General features: G+C 37.5%; 2 protein-coding genes and 1 long non-coding RNA gene across 3 annotated transcripts; all 3 read right to left on the reverse strand.

Annotated features, from left to right (window-relative positions):
- Positions 1–253: 253 nt before the first annotated feature.
- On the reverse strand, positions 254–904 carry LOC120436453. The gene is made up of 3 exons (XR_005610435.1): positions 773–904; positions 547–618; positions 254–391 (listed from the first exon to the last, which is right to left on the reverse strand). It is a non-coding gene; the product is annotated as an uncharacterized LOC120436453 (long non-coding RNA).
- A 5,285-nt stretch (positions 905–6,189) lies between these two features.
- LOC116325032 (coagulation factor VII-like) lies at positions 6,190–12,360 on the reverse strand (the record flags this gene model as incomplete). The annotated part of the gene is given in 7 exon segments (XM_039607049.1): positions 6,190–6,870; positions 7,855–7,909; positions 7,912–7,985; positions 8,594–8,707; positions 8,974–8,998; positions 10,831–10,994; positions 12,309–12,360. Coding segments are annotated over 7 exon segments (1,077 nt in total), but the record flags the coding sequence as incomplete, so codon positions are not given.
- A 1,557-nt stretch (positions 12,361–13,917) lies between these two features.
- LOC120432751 (coagulation factor VII-like) lies at positions 13,918–20,154 on the reverse strand. Its single transcript, XM_039606997.1, has 6 exons — positions 20,079–20,154; positions 18,767–18,880; positions 18,483–18,620; positions 18,039–18,148; positions 15,150–15,270; positions 13,918–14,778 (listed from the first exon to the last, which is right to left on the reverse strand). The coding sequence occupies exons 1-6, from the start codon at positions 20,137–20,139 to the stop codon at positions 14,231–14,233; spliced, it is 1,092 nt and encodes a 363-aa protein (XP_039462931.1). The 5' UTR covers positions 20,140–20,154; the 3' UTR covers positions 13,918–14,230.
- Positions 20,155–20,162: the final 8 nt, after the last annotated feature.

Below are 20,162 nucleotides of genomic sequence, written 5' to 3' on the forward strand. Positions count from 1 at the left end.
TATATACACTGACTATAAGCACATTACAATAAGAATTTAAATAAACAGCTGTCATACTAATATCTCAAAAACAGATTTATAAAGACCAGAAAATTAACCATTTTCAAAAAATTATTCAAATATGAGTTCACATATTTTTGCCAAAGACTAAAGTACTTACAGAATTGACAAATTCTTTGCCTTGGTCAGTAAGAATCCTTTTGGGGCTTGAACTGGTGGACAAATTTTATGAGACAGTTTGTCACTTCCCGGCTGATTTTGACTTTAAAGGGTATGCTTGTGGCCATTTTGTAAAATAATCAATAAAAACACATATGTATTGATGTCCATTGTTGGTTTCAGTAAGTTTTCCAATAAGGTCCATCCCAACCAGTTCAAATGGCTGAGAGACCTTAAAAACAAAATCATAGTTAAGTTAATAATACTGAAATTACACAGAATGCTAGTCTACTGTTATAATTTTTTCAAGTATATAATCAGTAGGTTTCTAAGCAATGAAAACATTGTGTGATTAAATGTGATTATTTGCTGTGGTCGATGACTAACCTTTATCGGAATGTATTCCGCTGGTTTTTTAATTGTTGCAGCACTTGCCTGGCAAAGTGCACATTGGGAAACCTAATCAAAAATAAAAGCAATTCAATAAGAAACACAAGAGTTGATGATCAAGGTTTACATAACTTATTATGAGAGATACAGAAACATTGCTGTGTTCCTCTTAAAATAAATTAGCTGTAGTCGAATTACATAGAGTTTGTTTTGGAGTACCCACCCAATTATTGATGTCCACTGACATCCCTGGCCAGTAGAACCGCTTTGAAATGGCTTCTCTTGTTTTTGTTTGCCCATAATGGGCCCCAGTAGGACTGGCATGAAAATCTGAAAAAAATTGTGTTTGCCTCATCAGCCCCACAGACTACCGTTGTCTTTATGGTTTTGTCTGTGCCTTTGTAGCGCCAGTAAAACAGCTGCTCCCCTAAACATAAACAAGAAAATAGAAAAGTTTATTATAGCTGTTTAAACCATGACAGGTCTATATGTGGTAAAAGTCATGACAATACATCTTCAATGTAATGAATCAATTATGTATGTGATATAATTTGGGGTGACTATTGGACTGGTTCTCTATAGTTATGACAGTATGACTACTTCAGAAGCCAAAAAGATTATGCCACTCACAAGACTGTATTAGTGATACTAAACAAAGTGATGGATGTGTAAAGTCATTATAACTAATGGCCTTCAGATATCATGGAGTTATCTTTTGTACAAATATCAATTCAAAGTAGTTTAATTCCAAATTTCCTGCTGTCCGTAATTTTCCACATATGTAATTTAAAGACATAAAGACATAACAGTGGGTACACCTGCGTAAAAGGGTGTGGCACATACCACTCCAAAAGTAATTACGACGTAATATATTGTAGTTAAGCTATAAAAGGACAAAAACAGTTCTTAGTTAACGCTGTCTTCTTAATAGCAAACCTTAAAACTTTTACTTTAATAAACGCCCATGTGCCTATTAACCGGGGTTAACTAGGTCAAAGAAAGGTCAAGCTAATTAAATCGGTTAGTGCAAATTAAGACTACACATTATGCCTTTGTATATGTGTTAATATATATGTATTGATGACATTTATAAACGCTACGAAGTTGCTGTTATTACCTTCAATGTCGTAAATAGCAGCTTTTCTTCGGAGAAGAAACTTCTCTTTCTTCGTGAAAAGCGCTGGATACTCGCCTTTCAGTTTATATGCAACCAAAATCTTGTACTCGTCTGGTTCCATTCTCTTGTGGTGTTTGTTATTTTCGAAAACAAATTGTAAAGTAATCTTCTAGTTAGTTCAGAGCCACTCTGTTTTTCGGTTCGTGCGCACAACGTGAGCTAATTTGCATAATTGATGAGGAAAACCCACGTGACCAGAGATTTTGGAAAAATTTGACAATGTCGGAGTCAAGTAGGCCTACGAAAGGTTGGCCAAAACTAACTTGCAAAATTTTGAAAAGCCCTGTGACTTACAAAGACGATATATATATATTTAAATGTTGTTTTAAATTTTATTTATTTACAAAGAAAAACTCTGCCAATGTGCATTATTGATGGGGGGGGCACACATTTTGGCAGCCGAGGCCACACAGCCTGATAAATTTTGTATCCCTCCATAACTTTTGCTGTGAAGGAGAAATCCTCTCCAAAGTTACTGTACTTATTGGTTATACTGTGACTTATTTTGCAAATATACCCTTTGTGATAGCAAAGCCAATATGGATTAAAGATAGGGGGGGCACACATTTTGGCAGCCGAGGCCACACAGCCTGATAAATTTTGTACCCCTCCATAACTTTTGCTGTGAAGGAGAAATCGTCTCCAAAGTTACTGTACTTATTGGTTATACTGTGACTTATTTTGCAAATATACCCTTTGTGATAGCAAAGCCAATATGGATTAAAGATAGGGGGCACACATTTTGGCAGCCGAGGCCACACAGCCTGATAAATTTTGTACCCTCCATAACTTTTGCTGTGAAGAAGAAATCCTCTCCAAAGTTACTGTACTTATTGGTTATACTGTGACTTATTTTGCAAATATACCCTTTGTGATAGCAAAGCCAATATGGATTAAAGATAGGGGGGCACACATTTTGGCAGCCGAGGCCACACAGCCTGATAAATTTTGTACCCCTCCATAACTTTTGCTGTGAAGGAGAAATCCTCTCCAAAGTTACTGTACTTATTGGTTATACTGTGACTTATTTTGCAAATATACCCTTTGTGATAGCAAAGCCAATATGGATTAAAGATAGGGGGCACACATTTTGGCAGCCGAGGCCACACAGCCTGATAAATTTTGTACCCCTCCATAACTTTTGCTGTGAAGAAGAAATCGTCTCCAAAGTTACTGTACTTATTGGTTATACTGTGACTTATTTTGCAAATATACCCTTTGTGATAGCAAAGCCAATATGGATTAAAGATAGGGGGCACACATTTTGGCAGCCGATGATGCCACACAGCCTGATAAATTTTGTATCCCTCTATAACTTTTGCTGTGAAGGAGAAATCCTCTCCAAAGTTACTGTACTTATTGGTTATACTGTGACTTATTTTGCAAATATACCCTTTGTGATAGCAAAGCCAATATGGATTAAAGATAGGGGGCACACATTTTGGCAGCCGATGCCACACAGCCTGATAAAATCTGTATCCCTCCATAACTTTTGCTGTGAAGAAACCCTCTCCAACGTTACTGTAGTTATTGGTTATACTGTGATTGATTTCGCAAATAAACTCCTTCGTGATAGCTTCGCTACAAAATGTAAACCGAGTGTAAATTCACCGGAGAGCGACGTGTTTCCATGATCGCGTCTGGTTTTACAGTATTATAGTATCAAAGTATTTTTCTAGACAAAGTATTCCCAGCAGGTTATTTCAGTGTACAGTTTAATGTAAATTGTCTTCCACACGGCACATTACAATGTCACGAAACTAATATTAAATTAATCGAGCCTGCCGTTTTCCAGCTTTTACTCTTTATTGCGTCGACTGCAGATCAGTGACAAGTAGCGTACAGAACGGAGCTGGGCAAGTGGCTCCTCCTACTTTGCGCGCTCTCGTGGATGGGGAAACAATTTTTGACGGGGGTAACTACTTTGGCACAACACCGGCACCTTATCGCGAGCCGTGGGTTTTTTTTTTCTTCTTTCTCTCACCCTCTCTCTCGCACTTTTTTTCCCGCTTCAATCCGCAGGCGAGCCTTGTGCTTTGCGCTGGGCAGAGGGGGGAGGGGCGGTAGTTACAGTCTCAGTAGCACAGGAACAGAGCGGGAGGGAGAGAGAGAGAAAGAGAGCCAGGGACAACAACGTCACATTAGAAAGGTATAGTAATCATCCACAACTATTTTCAGTTGCAGATGATAAAGGATTCAGAAAGTTTATTCATGCAGGTCCATATGACAGAGAATATGCATCTTCTTTTTCATATTTGAATTTATATTTAATTGTGTTGTGGTTTGCAGTGTTTTGTGTTGTTTCATCTTAAATTTGTTTAAAAGGAAAAAGCTGAAAATTTAAATAGTTAAAAGTTGAACTGTGACTAGAGACAAAGCAGCACGTACAAACTTCAAAACACAAACTCCAAAACACATAAAAACTCAGGCTACGTCCACACGTACCGGGTATTTTTGAAAACGGAGATCTTTCTATGCGTTTGCACCTTTCGTCCACACGTAAACGGTTTTCGGTCACTGAAAACGGAGATTTCTAAAAATGCCTGTCAGGGTGGATATTTTCGAAAACTCCGTTTTTGCATTTACGGGGATGAGGAAAACGGAGAGAATGCAGCGCCTTTTTTGACGTCACACTGTACCACGTTTTGTTTCGGTGAAATGAATTTCTACAATACTGTTACTGTTAATTGTACTCTCTGCAGTGTTTAAACGCCCCATCTTTGTTTACTATTTCCCACCGAGGCTTCTAGACTTCTGATTGGCCAACATTTCTACACCTTTAGGAATATATCGGCACCTGTTGCTTTGGCATGTTCCTAGCAGCGTTTTCCTTCATTTCTGCATTTACATGTGGACGGGATTATTTTTTGAAAATCTCTGTTTTCAAAAATACCCGTGGAGCTAAGGGGGCAAAACAATCGCATGAGTACTGCTGTTTGACTGAGGAAAAATAAAGTAGTCGTGGTAAGCCAATCACATGGTGATATATACCAGTTTTTAAATTGTGTTGATAGGCCATGTAAAACCAGAGTCATGATAAACAATATATACGCAGCGTTTTTTCCTCAATCATTTCGTCACGTTTAACGTCTAAGGACAGCGCTAGCAAGCACTCTCTACTTATGACAAAAACAAACAAACAAAACAAAACAGGGGAAGTTTTAGGAGCAACGGCGTGAGAGAGAGAGAGAGAGCAGAAAAAGAGGGAGAGCGAGTTTTGAGATGTGAGATTTGTGACGTTTAGCGTGTTTGGAGTGTGTAGTTAATGTGTTGTCTTGTGTAGTTAGTGTGTAGTGTTGTGTTGTGTGTCAGAACAATGAGGCGACTGCTGTCTCCAGGTAGAAAAAGGAGTGATACACCTGCTGCTGTCAGACCTGCAGGTATCAGGCTGTGATGTTTTCCTTTATAGTGGACAGAAATTATTTTTTTGGAGTGGCACAAATAATTTGTGTGTCATCTTATTGAATGCAGAACAGCTGATTGTTCTGTAAATAGTTTGAAATGGTTATTTTAAAAATCAAGGTAAAAGGTAAATGGATGCAAATAACTTTGTTGTTTGTAAAACTTGTGCATAGGATTTTAAAATTGACAATTTATATTTCCATTTAAAGTTAAGAAATATGATTCATTAAACATGTTTGTGGTTGTTACAGTAAAAATATAGCTTTTTCTACTCTGATTTTATGGTTTTTGTCTGATTTCAGATCAATTGTGTTAATACAGTATGTCAAAATGAAAACATAACTGTAAATTCAGACACGTGAGGTTGTGCTGAAAGGAATGATACCAAACAAGGCAAAGTAAATAGTTTTTAAAGGTGAAACATGGAGGGAAAATCAAAAGTAGTTAAAAATGGGCAATTATACCCTGGACCCCAGAGGGTTAAACAATTTTTTAAAGTAACGCAATAGTTACTTTTCAAGTAATTAATTACTTTTAGAATACTGTAACTCAGTTACTAACTCAATTACTTTTTTGAAGAAGTAACTAGTAACTATAATTAATTAATTTTTCAAAGTGTGCCCAACACTGATAGGCAGAGAGTAAACTCACTAACTGCTGACACACACCCAATCATTTTGTTCTGGAAGCAGGCCGGAAATATGATTGAAATTATTTATCTGAACAAAGTCTAACAATGGTTACCCTAGCAGGTGTCTGCAGGATGGGAAAGGGGAGGGTTAAAATTGTAAATAGCTTAACATGGTAATTCTTAGTGTTAAGTTTGTCTTCCTGTCTACAAAATGCAATGAAAAATGCATTCACATGGCTCATTTTAATTAAGAAAAATCCAATACATTGTTCTATCATCTGTTCTGAAAAAAGTAGCAAAACATCACATTTGTAAAAGAATGAATGTTTCGTGTTTTTAAAGATTTGATGAATTTTCTTAAATATATGCAGAACTGATCAATTGAAATCAAACCACCAAAATTTGTAAGCGTAATACTTTCTGCAAAGTTTTTAATGAGAAGCTTAGCAGTCAATCAGAAGAGTGAAAACACAGTATTTGGTTATATGAGCTATGCTAAGCTAAGCTAATCGGGTCTTTCAGGTGGTAAGGTTGTGCATCAAAGTCTTGCTGCTGTTCCTTGGTTGATCTGGTGTTGCCGTCCGGTTGTGGATCCACTCAAGGTAGTTGGACACTCGGGTGTAGATGCCATAGTTCCCCGGTCGGGTGCAGCCCTTCCCCCAGCTGACGATCCCCAGCAGGAAAGTTGTCGTCTTATACTGGGTCACCAGGGGTCCACCGCTGTCACCTTTACAAGAGTCCTGACGACCCTCAATATATCCGGCACAGAACATGTTCTGAGTGAGCACTACGCCACTCTCATCGACACAGTCCTGTGTGCGGATTCGCGGCACCTTCAGGTGTTGAAGGATCTGTGCGGTAGGCCCATTTTCGCTCCGCCTCCCCCAGCCACTCACCGTGTGCAGCCGGATCATCCAAAGCACTCGGGTGGATAGATTCCATGTGGGTAGGCAGACTGGGACAGCGTACTGGGTATAGATGATGGGAGATGCCAGGCGGAGGAGAGCGATATCATTGTCGGCAGTGCTTGATACGTAGTTTTCATGCATGATAATCTGAGCCACCTGGATGAGCTGCTCAGTGCCTTCATTAACCGTAATGTCGTGCTCACCTGACAGAAAGAAATACAAGGCGGCTCAGATTTAATCCTTTGAGCAGAATAATTAACAGTGATTTGAAGTATGCTTGTGTATTTTCATTGTCTAATGAAAAGATTTATAGACAGGTAGCCTCCTATTTTTTTTTTTAGGGTTGTCATCATTTTAAGAGGTTTAGACACCTGTCACAGTCTCCTGTTCTCCATAAGTCATCCTTCAAAAAGGATAAAACACAAAAAACTAAATTGATATTTATTTTTGCAGAGTCTGAAATTCCTACCAAAATCTGGTTTCGATAGAATCTAAGAGATTAGATACGCTTTTATGTTAGGAGACTCTCTTCTACCCTGTACTCTTAGTTAATAATAAATCAGACATATTTAAACCGATGAACTCTTCCTTTATCTTGGGCCTACCTGCCAGGGGCATTCACCTTTAGGACATACAGTTCCTCCAACGATTCTGAGATGCTCCTCCTTTTTTTCACCCCGCAGTATGGGGACCATGCCACATGCTATTGGCTCTGAAACAATAACAAATTCAACATTATTAATTTCATTTTACAAATAATATGAAACTGCAGCTCCAGTTTAACAGAATATGTATGATGCATTTTAACTCAGTTTACTAGTTAAAGGTTTTACTGGTGCACTAGAACTACTTTTATTCTCCAGTTACAAAAATACCTTATAAGTGTTCTAAGCAATTGTTTATACACTGATGACACATACATGTGGTGGTGGGGATGTTGGGGGTATAGAGGGCTGGTTTAAAGTAAAACAGGAATTTCCTAACTGTTCAGTGCAGCAGTGAGTCCAAAGGTTGATTAGTGGGGCCTGTGTGAACGGACAGGATTTTCTTGAAAATACATAAAGTTAAGCGCTATGATGTTCGTCAAACTGAAATACCTGAACACATATTTTTGCAGACACACACACACACACACACACGTATTTTCTGCAGCACTGAAAAATGTTAAAAAGTAGGGAAAAAGTGACTCCGTCCATCAACATGGAGAAAGTAGCCGTCTGCACACGAGCAGTTCCGTTTTTTTGGAGCTCGTCTTCTTCACAGAAGTGCTCACATTCTCCGTTCTCCACCCAGGAGGTATCGATCTCAGCTTTCACCTCTAAAGAAATGTTCATAATTAAAATATGTCATTTGTTCATTTAATCGCAAAAAAAGTAAAAAGAAATTAAATTATATAAAAAGCAAATAACGATTATTTCAATTACTTTTCATGTACTTTTTCATAAACTGGCGGGGGGAATAATTAATTTTGATAAAGTACATGTTAAAAATTACATATAGCTTAAAAATAAGCCAAAAACTTTGACTATTGTTCGATAACAACTTTGTAAGTCATATACTTTAATTTTATTCAGCATACGATTAAGTCAAATTGTGAATGCAAAAATATTATTTTTATATATCACTTAAATAATTTATATAATCACAGTTTTTCACCATCATGAATTGTGAATGTAATTTTATTTTGCTGAGATTGTGAGATTTTGTGCCTTTATACATGAGTGTTTCTTTTTTCTGTCTAACAAAATTAAATTCCCTTCTGTAAACATAAACATGATGTTTTACTGTTATTAACTGAGTGAAGTTTATAGTTTAATTTTCATGAAGGCAAACTGCTAGCTAAGCTAATTTAAATAGAAAATACTTCACATTACAGCAACCAAGTGATGTGAAAAATAGTTTGAAAAGTTCATATTCTTTGCTCACCAAGCTCACAGTTGACTCCATGGAACTCTGGCAGACAAAAGCAGATGTAGGATGAAGCATGAGTGGAGCAACTGCCTCCATTCTGACAGGGATTGGAGATACAGGGGTTTGGTACTATAAGACAACACAGAACACAATGATTTGATATGACTGTATCATATTGCATGGTGTTATTGATGATCTCTATTTGGGTATACTGCTCTTAAAATCTACATTATAGTTTATATTTTACGTTAAATGTATTAAATCTAAAGACAATTCACAAGTTGACTTGCTGGAGTTTCTGAAAGTGGGACATAAAATTGGTCTCCAAGATGTATGAGGTGCTGCGCTAAAAAAACATTTTATTCCAGCTACTTTTAACATGGGAAATTGCTTACCATTGTACGTTTTCCAGAACTCATTCTGAGGAGACAACAATTACAGCAATGTAAAAAAAATAAACCAGTTATCAGACAGAAACATCGGGTCTCCAACAAAGATATGGAAAATGCAACAAATCCACAAGAAAAACACTTCAGCTGTGAATCCTGCAGATGTTTAGCATCACATTAACTTCTCTATAGCTTTGTTGTGTGTCATTTGCTTAGAGTTGATCTGCATCTGCTTGCATTTGTGTTTCATCTTTGTGTAGTGCTTTAGTCTCTGTGTTATGTTTGTCTCTCTTTGGACAGCTTCTGTTTGTTTGTGGTAAGCCTGAGTGTCTGTGTGGTTGTTATGAATGTCTTTTAGCCAGTTTGTGATTATGTAGTGTTTTATAAGATTCCTTTGGCCCTGACCTAAAATGTTCTTGGTTATCTGATTGGTTGAGGCTTACAGGTATTCCCAAAAAACTAAACTGGGGATTTTATTCAAAAACCGGGTTCAAACCAACTGCAAAGCTTTGACATGAACATAGTTTCTTAAGTATTTCTGGAACATTTCACAAACTATAAATCACTGCCCCCTAACAGCCAGTGGGATGGCTTCTTCCCTCAAGTTATAACTGAAAGCCAACATTAGTAACAACATTAAGTTTTGTTTATGTAAGTGAGAAATTGAATAATACCCTCTCTATTCCTACAAATGACTATGATAAGCTTGTCCTCAATGTTTAAGCATTGGAAGCATCCCAAGGATGTTGGAAAGTTAGTATAAAGCAGATTTTCACCTCATGAGTTCATGTGGCCATGTATTTGCCTCTGTTTGTGTTGCTAATTATGAATTGCTATCAATTTGAATGTTTTACGTGAATCAAATGTCTTAAAACTAGTCAGTAATTTACTGGAATAACATGGCTTCAGTATTTAACAGTATTTAATTTAAGTATCAGTAATTTAAATCTATTCTTAGTTCACACATGTCAAATCCCAATACAGTTTTTTTTCTACCTGCTCTTTTCTCCTGTCATGTAAAACTAGGGCTGCACGATTTTGCATAAAATGAGAATCACGATTTTTTTGCTTAGAATTGAGATCACGATTCTCTCACGATTTTCTTTTCCAATATAAATATTTATTGCACTTATTAACTGCACATCAACTTCGTAACAGTTGAAACTTAACATAAAAACAATAAATGAACATAAAAACAATAAATGTCTCAGATTTTGTCGTTGCCGCAAAATGTTGTACTGCTTGTAATTCTGTCTCCACCGTTGCTCGACACTGCGTGTATAGAGCAGATAGTGCAACAATAGAAAAATAGTTGCGGGACGGCACTGTGTAGCGTTTGTCTAGGGTGTTGATCATTTTCCTAAATCCCTCGTTTTGCACAGTGTTGATATACCTTTGGTCAGGTGATAAGTAATAGCCTCCGTAATTTCTTTGTGCCTGCGGGAGTTCGACGTGTATAGGGAAGCGCTGTATAAGGTTCCCGTTATTGATGTTTGGGTGGTTGACCGGGACGAATTTTCTCCTGTCACTTTCTCGTCATCCCTGACGTGTTCTCCGTTGTTTTTTCCCTGCCAATTTGAGCATCACGGCACAGCTTCTGTATCACTATAAGGCTCCGCCCTTGTCATTTGTTGAGCAGGAAGAGGGAGCGCTTGTTTTCATGCAGATTACATCCCGGATCAAAATGCGGTACAATCGTCGTCGTCTTTTTTTTTTTTTTTTTAAATCGTTGTCATTTGGAAATGAGATCGCACATAAGTATGAATCGAGATCGCGATTTTTTAACGATTAATCGTGCAGCCCTATGTAAAACCCTTTTGTAGAAAACATGTTCAGTGAAGTGAAAATTTAATTTGATTGTACCGTGAGCTCGGTGTGCTCAAACACCTCCCTGGCCTCCTCGTACGTGCACTTCTCCTCTATACACTCCCTCTTCAGGTCTCCCATCTGCAGCTCCTCAAACCAGCCTGAGTTGTACCTCCGAGTCCGAACCAGAACGCCATTGGCTCGATCTTTATCCAGAAAGACTGCCCAACATTTGAAGAAGGGGAGAGTTCATCAGAATAGTTCTGTCTCAATCAGAGTTGGTCATCCAATTCAATTCAGTTTTATTCATATAGCGCCAAATCACAACAAGAGTTACCTCAAGGTGCTTTATATTGTAAATTTTAATATATATAATATAGATACAATATAATATATATAATATTGTATTGTTTATATTGTAAATATCCTACAAGACTGAAATCTCTACATGTCTACTGCATGGATTGTTTTTAAATTTGATTCTGATCAAAATTCATCTTAAGCCTTTGTAAAGTCACTAATGACGTATGTTATGTTATTAAAATAAACTGCTTGGTTTCCATATCTCTGACATGCGTATGTTTATTTATACGGGACAATATATTTTAATTACCATGAGCACCTTAATTAACAACGTAAATATGACGTAACCATAAAGTCTAATTTGCATTTGTGGTTCTTAGCAAGTTTGATGGTTTTTATAAATAATTATTTAAAAAAATAAAACAAATCTATAGACAGCTGAACATAGATGAATAACATAAACAAAAATATACTGATATGACAAATAAATGTTAAACATTAAATTGTTAAATCATTTATAAAACCTAACACATTAGAAATTACTAAAACAAACCATAGAGTAAAAATCTCACTTTACTGTAATAAAGTGCTACATGTAAGAAATAAGAAGCAGCAAATGATGATGCTTTTTTTTAAAAAAATATTCACTGATTATTATCTTAGTTGTCAAATAATAATTTGTTAAAAACTGATTAAATAATCACTGTGGTTGTTTATTTTTACCCACATCCAGTCTCATAACGATAAATGTTTGCAATTTTTCCATGATAGTTTTGGTTTCCTGTGATTAATTTCCATTTTTATAATTATAATTATAATATCATAATTATATAATATAATTATAATATAATACTTACTTACTCACTTATTTATGTATTGATTGGTTGATTGTACAGATGACTTAAACTTTTTGGCCCCCCTTTTTTGGGGGGGGTGGGGGCCAAATGAAACCTTGTGTTTCTAAACACACTTGTTTTTAAGCATATACAGTCCACCTTACAATCAGTGTTTTTATTTGACTCTGAGAAGCCTCTGCTGTTTCATACTCCACTATGCATCAGATGTCACTGTTGACATGTTAATATCAGCTCAAAATGATGGTCATCCTCGTCCCTCTCACGACAAAAACAGACCTATGATGAAGTGGCTTCACCTCCATGTCACTGCTTAATCCCTGAGCTAACTAATCAATCAATCAGTGATTGATACGTGTAAACGTGGAGTTAGCTCACCTGAAGCCAGCTGGCAGCTGTGAAAGCTGAAGACGATGATGATGATGATGAAGACCAGAGATGGGCAGTAATCCGATTACTTTTTTCAAGTAACGAGTAAAGTAATGGATTACTATTGCAAAAAAGGTAATTAGATTACTGTTACTATCCCGTAAGCACGCTGTGTTACTGCGTTACTAAAACCGTGATTTTTTTGCGGGAATGTCTCATGACAGTGACGTAAGCGAGTGCGACGTTCGTGGCCACAGCTGTGTGCAGATCAACAATGGATAATATATCGAGTGCGGGAGAGAGTATGAGCATGCAGCGTTTAAAGCGTGGAAGTACTGACCTTACTTTGAGTTTGATTCCATAAAAAGTGACAAAAACATTAGCGTCCGTTGTGCGTGGGAAGAAAACTTCTTTTTACAGTGAAAAAAACCCCTAAACTTCCAAGCAAGCACCGAGTGTACTACGACTGTAATGGGAAATTCACAGAGAAACTTGCGGAGTCTTCAACTGACCGCTGCAGCACACCTGCACCAGGGCAAACCTCCGCCTACCCCAGTCCTGCTTTACAGGTGAAAATAGAGCAACCAGCCTTTGACTTTATTTATTTTCTGCTGTGTTTTACTTGCATCTATTTGAAAGAGTGAGTGTAAACACAAAAACATATTTTATTTTATGTGCTGGAATGTGCAGAAAATAGGTTTAAATGTTAAACAAATTTCTTCCAGTCAGAAAATGTTGCATATAATTAAATTTTTGCTTGATGCATAAAGTTAAAATATTAAAACTAATAAAACAAGTTTTAAAAAGAGACTTTTCCATTTGATTACATTTTGTATGATGGATTATGCAGAAAAAGTAGAATTGGGCTGAATGATCTATCGCTTTATTACCTATTCAGGTTGTAAATCATGTTTATAAAAACTAACTAAGTAATTAATTACTTTTGAAAATAAGTAATCAGTAAAGTAATGGGATTACTTTGGGGGGAAGTAATCAGTAATTAGTTACTGATTACTTTTTTCAAGTAACTTGACCAACACTGGTGATAAAGTGTTGGTCATGAACAGTTATCTTTTGATAACTGTTCATGAGAGTACAGTTATCAAAAGACTTAACAAGTATGGTTTGTTTGGTAGGGCTGCCAGGAGTAAGCCTCACATGGCAGCACATGTCTGGATTCACAAAGTTTCACCTGAACATACTACAACACATCTGGAACAGTGGTTGATTTGTTTCTACACACAGTCTGAGGCAATTTCAAATTTGTTAATAAAGAACGAACAAATTCAGTCACAAAAATATTGATAATTCACTGATTTGTGTGTATGAAGGACCCACTGCTACTAAATGAGGCCCACTGCTCCTAAGAACAGAAGCACGTCTACAACAAAATGGCTGGAAAAAAAAGTGAGTGAGGGGGATGAAAAGAAAAGAAAAACACTGAACTTCATCTTTATTGTCAAAAACAATATTTCAACATGCAGAGTAAACTGATGTCTTTGCATCTTTTAGATTAAACTGATTGTTGGTTTACATTTACCATCACTATAGAAAACTTCAAAGTTTCTAGCAGATTAATTTATATCTATAAATACATTAATTTACTTGAAAAACAAATAATTTTTTAATTTGCTGACTTTTGCAAAACTTTGGATTTTGTTCAGGACCAACTTTATTGTGATGAAGTTCCTCCAGCTGACAGTCAAAAATTCTTTTTTTGTTCACAAAGCTTCTGAAACTAAATCTCTGGCATTTTTTTAGGCACATGAAGGTGTGGAAGTTAAAGCTATTTGAGCACAGCATCAGAAAATGAATATTATTTTTATACATTTGTGTCTCCTTGACAATAATTACTGAACTAATGTTTCTAATACTGGATTCTTACTCTGTTTAACTCTTGAACTGCTTTGACACAGTGACTAAAACACATTTCAGCCAGTTGCCATGACATTCTCAATCCAGTCCAGGAAGTTGGTGACCTTCGTGTAGACGCCGTACATGTTTTCTTGGCCACACCCTTTCCCCCAGCTCACCACACCTGTAAGGAACCAGGTTTTCTTGTATTGTGTCACCAGTGGGCCCCCGCCGTTACCCCCGCAAGCATCTGGGCCACCACGCTTGAAGCCAGCACAAATCATGTTCTTGGTGATGTTGAGCCCGGAGTGGAGGCGGCACTCCTGCACCGGGACCCTCGGCAGCTGCAGACGCTGCAGGTATCTTGAGGTGGAGCCAAACTGTGCCAGACGACCCCAACCAGACACAGTTGAGTTGCGGACGGTTTCCAGTGTCTGGGTGAAGGTGCTGTTGCGGGCAGGAAGGCAGATGGGCACAACATGGCGGCCCAGTTTTACTGGGCGGTGAAGCTTCAACAAAGCCAGGTCGCTGTCAGAGCTAGTCACGTTGTAGTCTTCATGGCACACAACTTTGAGCACCCGCCGCCGCTGTTCTGTTTTTTCATCTTCCCTTATGTCATGCTCACCTTGAAAGCGACATTACTTTTAAATTAAACTTCAAACTTGAACAACAATTAAGTTGACCTAACATACATGACATACAGTTGACTCACAATATCCACTATGTTAGCAAAACCCATATACTGTTAGATATATTTTCAGAAACTAGAAAATGACACCTTTCAAAGTAAATCAAATATTTTACATTGCATATAATGCTTCAAACAGGTAAAAAAAAAAAAAAAGCCTATAAAGCGGTATGGACATTAAATAAAATGCTATCTGTAACCCTAAAATGATTCAACAATGACCTGGTGAATGTTTTGTGACTGAAGGAAGTAAGAGAGGCCAGACTAGAAGCCAGAATTTGAATTTAGCATTTTTCTAATTGTCTTACCAACAGTGATGTGGAGCATGGTGCTAGGTTTTTGATAAACACAGTGAGCTGCAGTTAAAATCCATCGATCTGACAAGATGATGGCACCGCAGGAGAACATGTGATTTTCAGTCAGAAGAGCCTGAATAAAGAGATAAAAAACATACAAATCTCCCTGTTTTTCAGTCCAGTTCTTGTGTAATTTGCCATATACCTCTGACAGGCACCCTTCCACTGAGACCATTTCTGATGAAGCTTCAGTCATCATCTCCTGTGTCAGCTCTTTTTTTTTTTTAAATTTTCCTATTTCTTAAGTTTTGGGGATATGATACCCTTCATCAGCTGTAGATTTTTTTTTGATGAGGTTTAGTTTTTTGTCAAGTGAAGGTCAAAAACGTCGTTCAGCGTGACTGACTGAACTGATATATTGTAGGGATGACCTTGAGTGCCGATGGATAAATGTTAACACGCTTATACACATAATTAGGTTAATCCTTTTGATGAGAGAGTCCCGAACATGATAGGTTGAACCAAGTTTTGAAGAATTAAGAGAACAATTGATGAACATAATAGGTTATGGAGGCGTAGCAGGGAAAGGTGTTTTGTTTCCTTTACAGGAGATTTCAGGACCACAGCGACCACAGGCAGTAGCGGTCCTAGCTTGTTTGGCGCCCTGGGCGAACACTCCCTCTGAGGTTAAAAAGGAAAGGGGTTAACTCTATAGAGGATGTTTCCAAAGATTGACAAAATAATCTAGGACCTTTTACCAGAAAAAGCTAATTGTATCTGTTTGGAGTTTACAGTGAGCACTGAGGGAAGTTAGAAGTGGGCTTAAATTGGGATTCTGGGTAAAAAAGGGGGTAATACTTAAGGGAGCACAGTTCACAGCCCAGCGCAAACGTGAGGTGCTGTCTAAGGCTACGTCCACACGTACACGGGTATTTTTGAAAACTGAGGTTTTCGTTTAAAAAAATCTTTTGTTCACTTTTAAAATTCTGAATAATTTAGCGCCCAGCTATCTTTCTGAACTACTCCACTTATACAATCCCAACAGAGCACTTAGATCGTCCAATCACAGACTCCTAGCACAACCTAGGTTTCGAATGAAGTCGAGAGGTGACCGGGCCTTTGCATCCGTGGCACCAAGACTAATAATAACCTCCCTGTTCATATTCGTACTGCCGAGTCTATCCAGTCTTTTAAATCACGTCTTAAAACTTATCTTTTTACTTTGGCTTTTGATTCTGACTAGTTGGCTGGTCTAGCTTGCTGTGTTGTTACCTATTGTTTGTTGTCCTCTTTTATTGTTTGTTTTAATTGTCTCATGCTTTTACTGACTGTGAAGCACTATGGTCAACACTGTTGTTTTAATATGTGCTATATAAATAAATTTTGATTTGAAAAAATAATCCCGTCCACACGTAAACGCAGAAGTGAAGGGAAACGCTGCTAGGAACATGCCAAAGCAACAGGTGGCGATATATTCCTAACCGTGTAGAAATGTTGGCCAATCAGAAGTCTAGAAGCCTCGGCGGGAAATAGTAAACAAAGATGGGGCCTAGAAGCAGAACCGAGTCGTATGTGTGGAGGGACAGTAACTGTGTGTGTATATGTGAGCATTTAAACACTGCAGAAAGTACAATTAACAGTAACAGTATTGTAGAAATTCATTTCACCGAAACAATAACGTGGCGCACAGTGTGACGTCAAAAAAGGCGCACACCTTTGACGTTGCGTTTTCTCTGTTTTCCTCGTCCACACGTAAATGCAAAAACGGAATTTTCGAAAATATCCACCCTGGCAGGCGTTTTTACAAATATCAGTTTTCAGTGACCGAAAACGCCATTTACGTGTGGACGAAAGGTGCAAACACATAGAAAAATCTGCGTTTTCAAACATAGCCGGGAACGTGTGGCTGTAGCCTAAGAGCTGGATGTATGGGTTTGATTTATTTGTTGTGGACAGAAGTAATTATGCAAAATAATAAGGGAACATTGAAAACATGCAGCCTGTTGAGGGGACGGATGACCTAAATGCTTGGGCAATGGAAAGGTTTTATTTTATTTTTAGGAATGATTTCTTTTGTTATATGCTAGCTATTATTCTCGCATGAAAGTAAAACTTAATGGGATAAATTAGGGTTTATGTCGTCTTTTAAAAAAGACGAAAAGGGGGTCTGTTGGGATTTAAATATATAATGTGTGCTAATTAGATTGTTTATGAGAGGCCCAGACTTCAGTGTAAAACTAGGTCGCAGGCTGACAGGAAACTTTTTGCAGAATACAGAGTGAAACTAAGTTCAGACAGGTTGCCCTGGCAACAGACCTCAGAAAGGGTAAGTTATTGCAAGCTGCACAGGAAGTTTTAGTGCACAGGCATATTAATAAATCAGACACAGAAAGTGAAACTAAGCAGAGTGTTTGATCGAAACTTAAAGTGGGTGTGACGTCTTGAAGTACATAAATAACCTGGCTTCCTGTTTCTGCTTGAGACTCTAGCTGATGCCATCTCTGTGCTTGGTCTTCATATTCTGGAATATGTAAAATTAAAGATCATTTTTTAAATAAAGACCACTTTGAGCCTTGAGTCTTTCTTGGCCGTTCAAGAATACAAAGAACTGGATTTAATACACTTCCCCTTTTGGCCATTATTTGGCAATTTTCCTCAAAATTGTTTGATGCGCTGCACAGCATGCTGAAGTATGTCAAATCATTTGGCTAATAGGTCTTTGCTAGTGGAGAAATACTATTTCATGCCAATCAAACTGTGTTATTTTGTGACCACTTTTATGACAGTGTTGTTTCTACAAAACTTTTGCACAATACTGTATGTGTCTCTTTATGTATTCTAGTGGAACATTGTGTATCTTAGTGCATTTCACTGGAGATGGGGCTCTTTTTAAAGACTTACCTGCCACGGACAATGTCCTTTGGGACAGTGGTAAGTCCCCACCATCCTTGGAGTAATCACTGCAGTCTGGTTTTGTCCCATTTGTGCCACCCGACCACATGGATACTCCACTGTACCACAAATGCAACCGCACAACTACTTAATCCTCCGAGATGTAAAGTAACTGATAATCAACTTAACGTCTTCCCCAAGAAATTCAGAAGTTTACAAAACTCAAGCAATCAATCAGTCATTCCTGTAATGAGACATCATGTGACTACCTTTAAATGAGACGATTAAATTGACAGTCGTTAAGTTTGGGGTCGAATAGTTTTGATCATATCAGTCAAATGTATCTATTATAAAAGGATTTGATGGCTGCTCAATAAAGGATTTCACATCGTGATCAGGGTAAAAATAATGAAGTTAAAGCTCTTAATGGAGGTATTCCTGCAACATTTCTACCGTTGGGGACACACTGTCGTCCATCGTCTCCCAGCACGTATCCATCAGCACAGTAACATCGACGTCTAGATCCTGAACCATCACAGAACTGCTCACAGTGCCCATTTAGGTAAAGGCAATTCAGGGTATCTTCAAAGACTGAGAAAAGAAAATCATTTGTTTAAAGCTTTAAACTTTCTTTTATTTAGGGATAAATACCAGGGAAATAAAAGTATATGTGTTTAAATTCAGCAATTTTCTGTAAATCTTCATATAAAATTAATTTTAACCAAATAATTTCTTACCTGTCTGACAGTATCGTCCTTCAAACCCATCGAGACACTGACATTTTTGGCTATTTCCCAGATTAATGCATGTCCCATTATTATGACATGGGTTGATTAGGCAGGGGTCACGACCTTACAGAAGAGTTAGAATGATAATGTCAGATTTATGAAAGTGATTAAATGAAAGCAAGAAAATTTGATTTACTTTGGTGGAAAGAAAAACTCGCTGCACTGCGTCCACTGAGGCTGAATAATTTAGTTTCTAAATTTTTATGTTTTATAAATTCAAAATTATTTTAGCCTGTATCCTTCTAGCAGAAGGCCAGAAAATGACATGCTGATTAACATTATGGGATAATGGTCCACTTGATAGTCATATCTTATTAGAATTTATTTTGGGTTAATACAACCACAAGGGACAGGACTGGGGGATAGAAAAGGGGAAAAAAAGAAAAAAGCTGAGGAGAAAGTTAACAGAAGAAGACGGAAAAAAAACTAGAAGAGAAGAAGATGGATAGAGACAGAAAGAACCCTGAGAATCTGATTCAACACTAAAAATAAAAGACGGCTGAGAAACCACAGCAGCAGCCAACATATGCATAAATAACAGTGACAATGTTACTAAACAGCACACAGTACTAATAGTACAAGATATCTTTAGAGGCAGCAACAACCTAAGATAATGTGTCTGTGGGTACTTGCATCTACACATGTGTGTGAGCGTGCTTGTGTTCATGAGGTTTCTCCATGTACGTGTCTAATAGTGGGTGTTGGGAGACAAAGCTCCGCCCCCAGGACTTGACGTAGACATGGAGGAGACCTGGGCCCCAAAAACCCAGAGAAGGGCGGGTTGCAAAGATTGAAGGTTTTTTCAATAAAATCATTTACAAAAAGTGGAGTGTCATGTAGGAACAATTACATACTTGCATATGTGAGAATATAAGTTTTATAGCACGATATGTAAGAATTAATAATAAAGTATTCCATTTTTGAAAGAAATAATAATGAGCCAACAGGGATCATTGAACCAGTAAATATTGAAAAAGCTTAACCTCAAATGAAAATAACTAAACCAGCAAAACAGTTGTGTTGTGTCAATCAGTTAAACAAACATTAAACACATCTGCTTTGCATTTTTCTAAAAACACAAAAAAATACACATAAAAAGATATTACAGGCCAGACTGTGACATTTCTTCAACCACCCACACAGTTCAGATTTTATCATAAGTCAAGCTTTTCATTTCAGGTGTCTCGATGGAATTAGAAGATGTGTAAAACTGCTCCTAATAGAGGTTATTTTTATTGTTATTTTCGCTAAAGTCACCAACCTGCAGCAGCAGCGATGCCCCACAGCAGAGTCCAGATGATGCAGCAGCCCTTCAGCAGCATGTTGACCAGATTCAGAGTGTTTG

The sequence above is a fragment of the Oreochromis aureus genome, linkage group 23, assembly GCF_013358895.1.
Source record: "Oreochromis aureus strain Israel breed Guangdong linkage group 23, ZZ_aureus, whole genome shotgun sequence".
Lineage (NCBI taxonomy): Eukaryota > Metazoa > Chordata > Actinopteri > Cichliformes > Cichlidae > Oreochromis > Oreochromis aureus.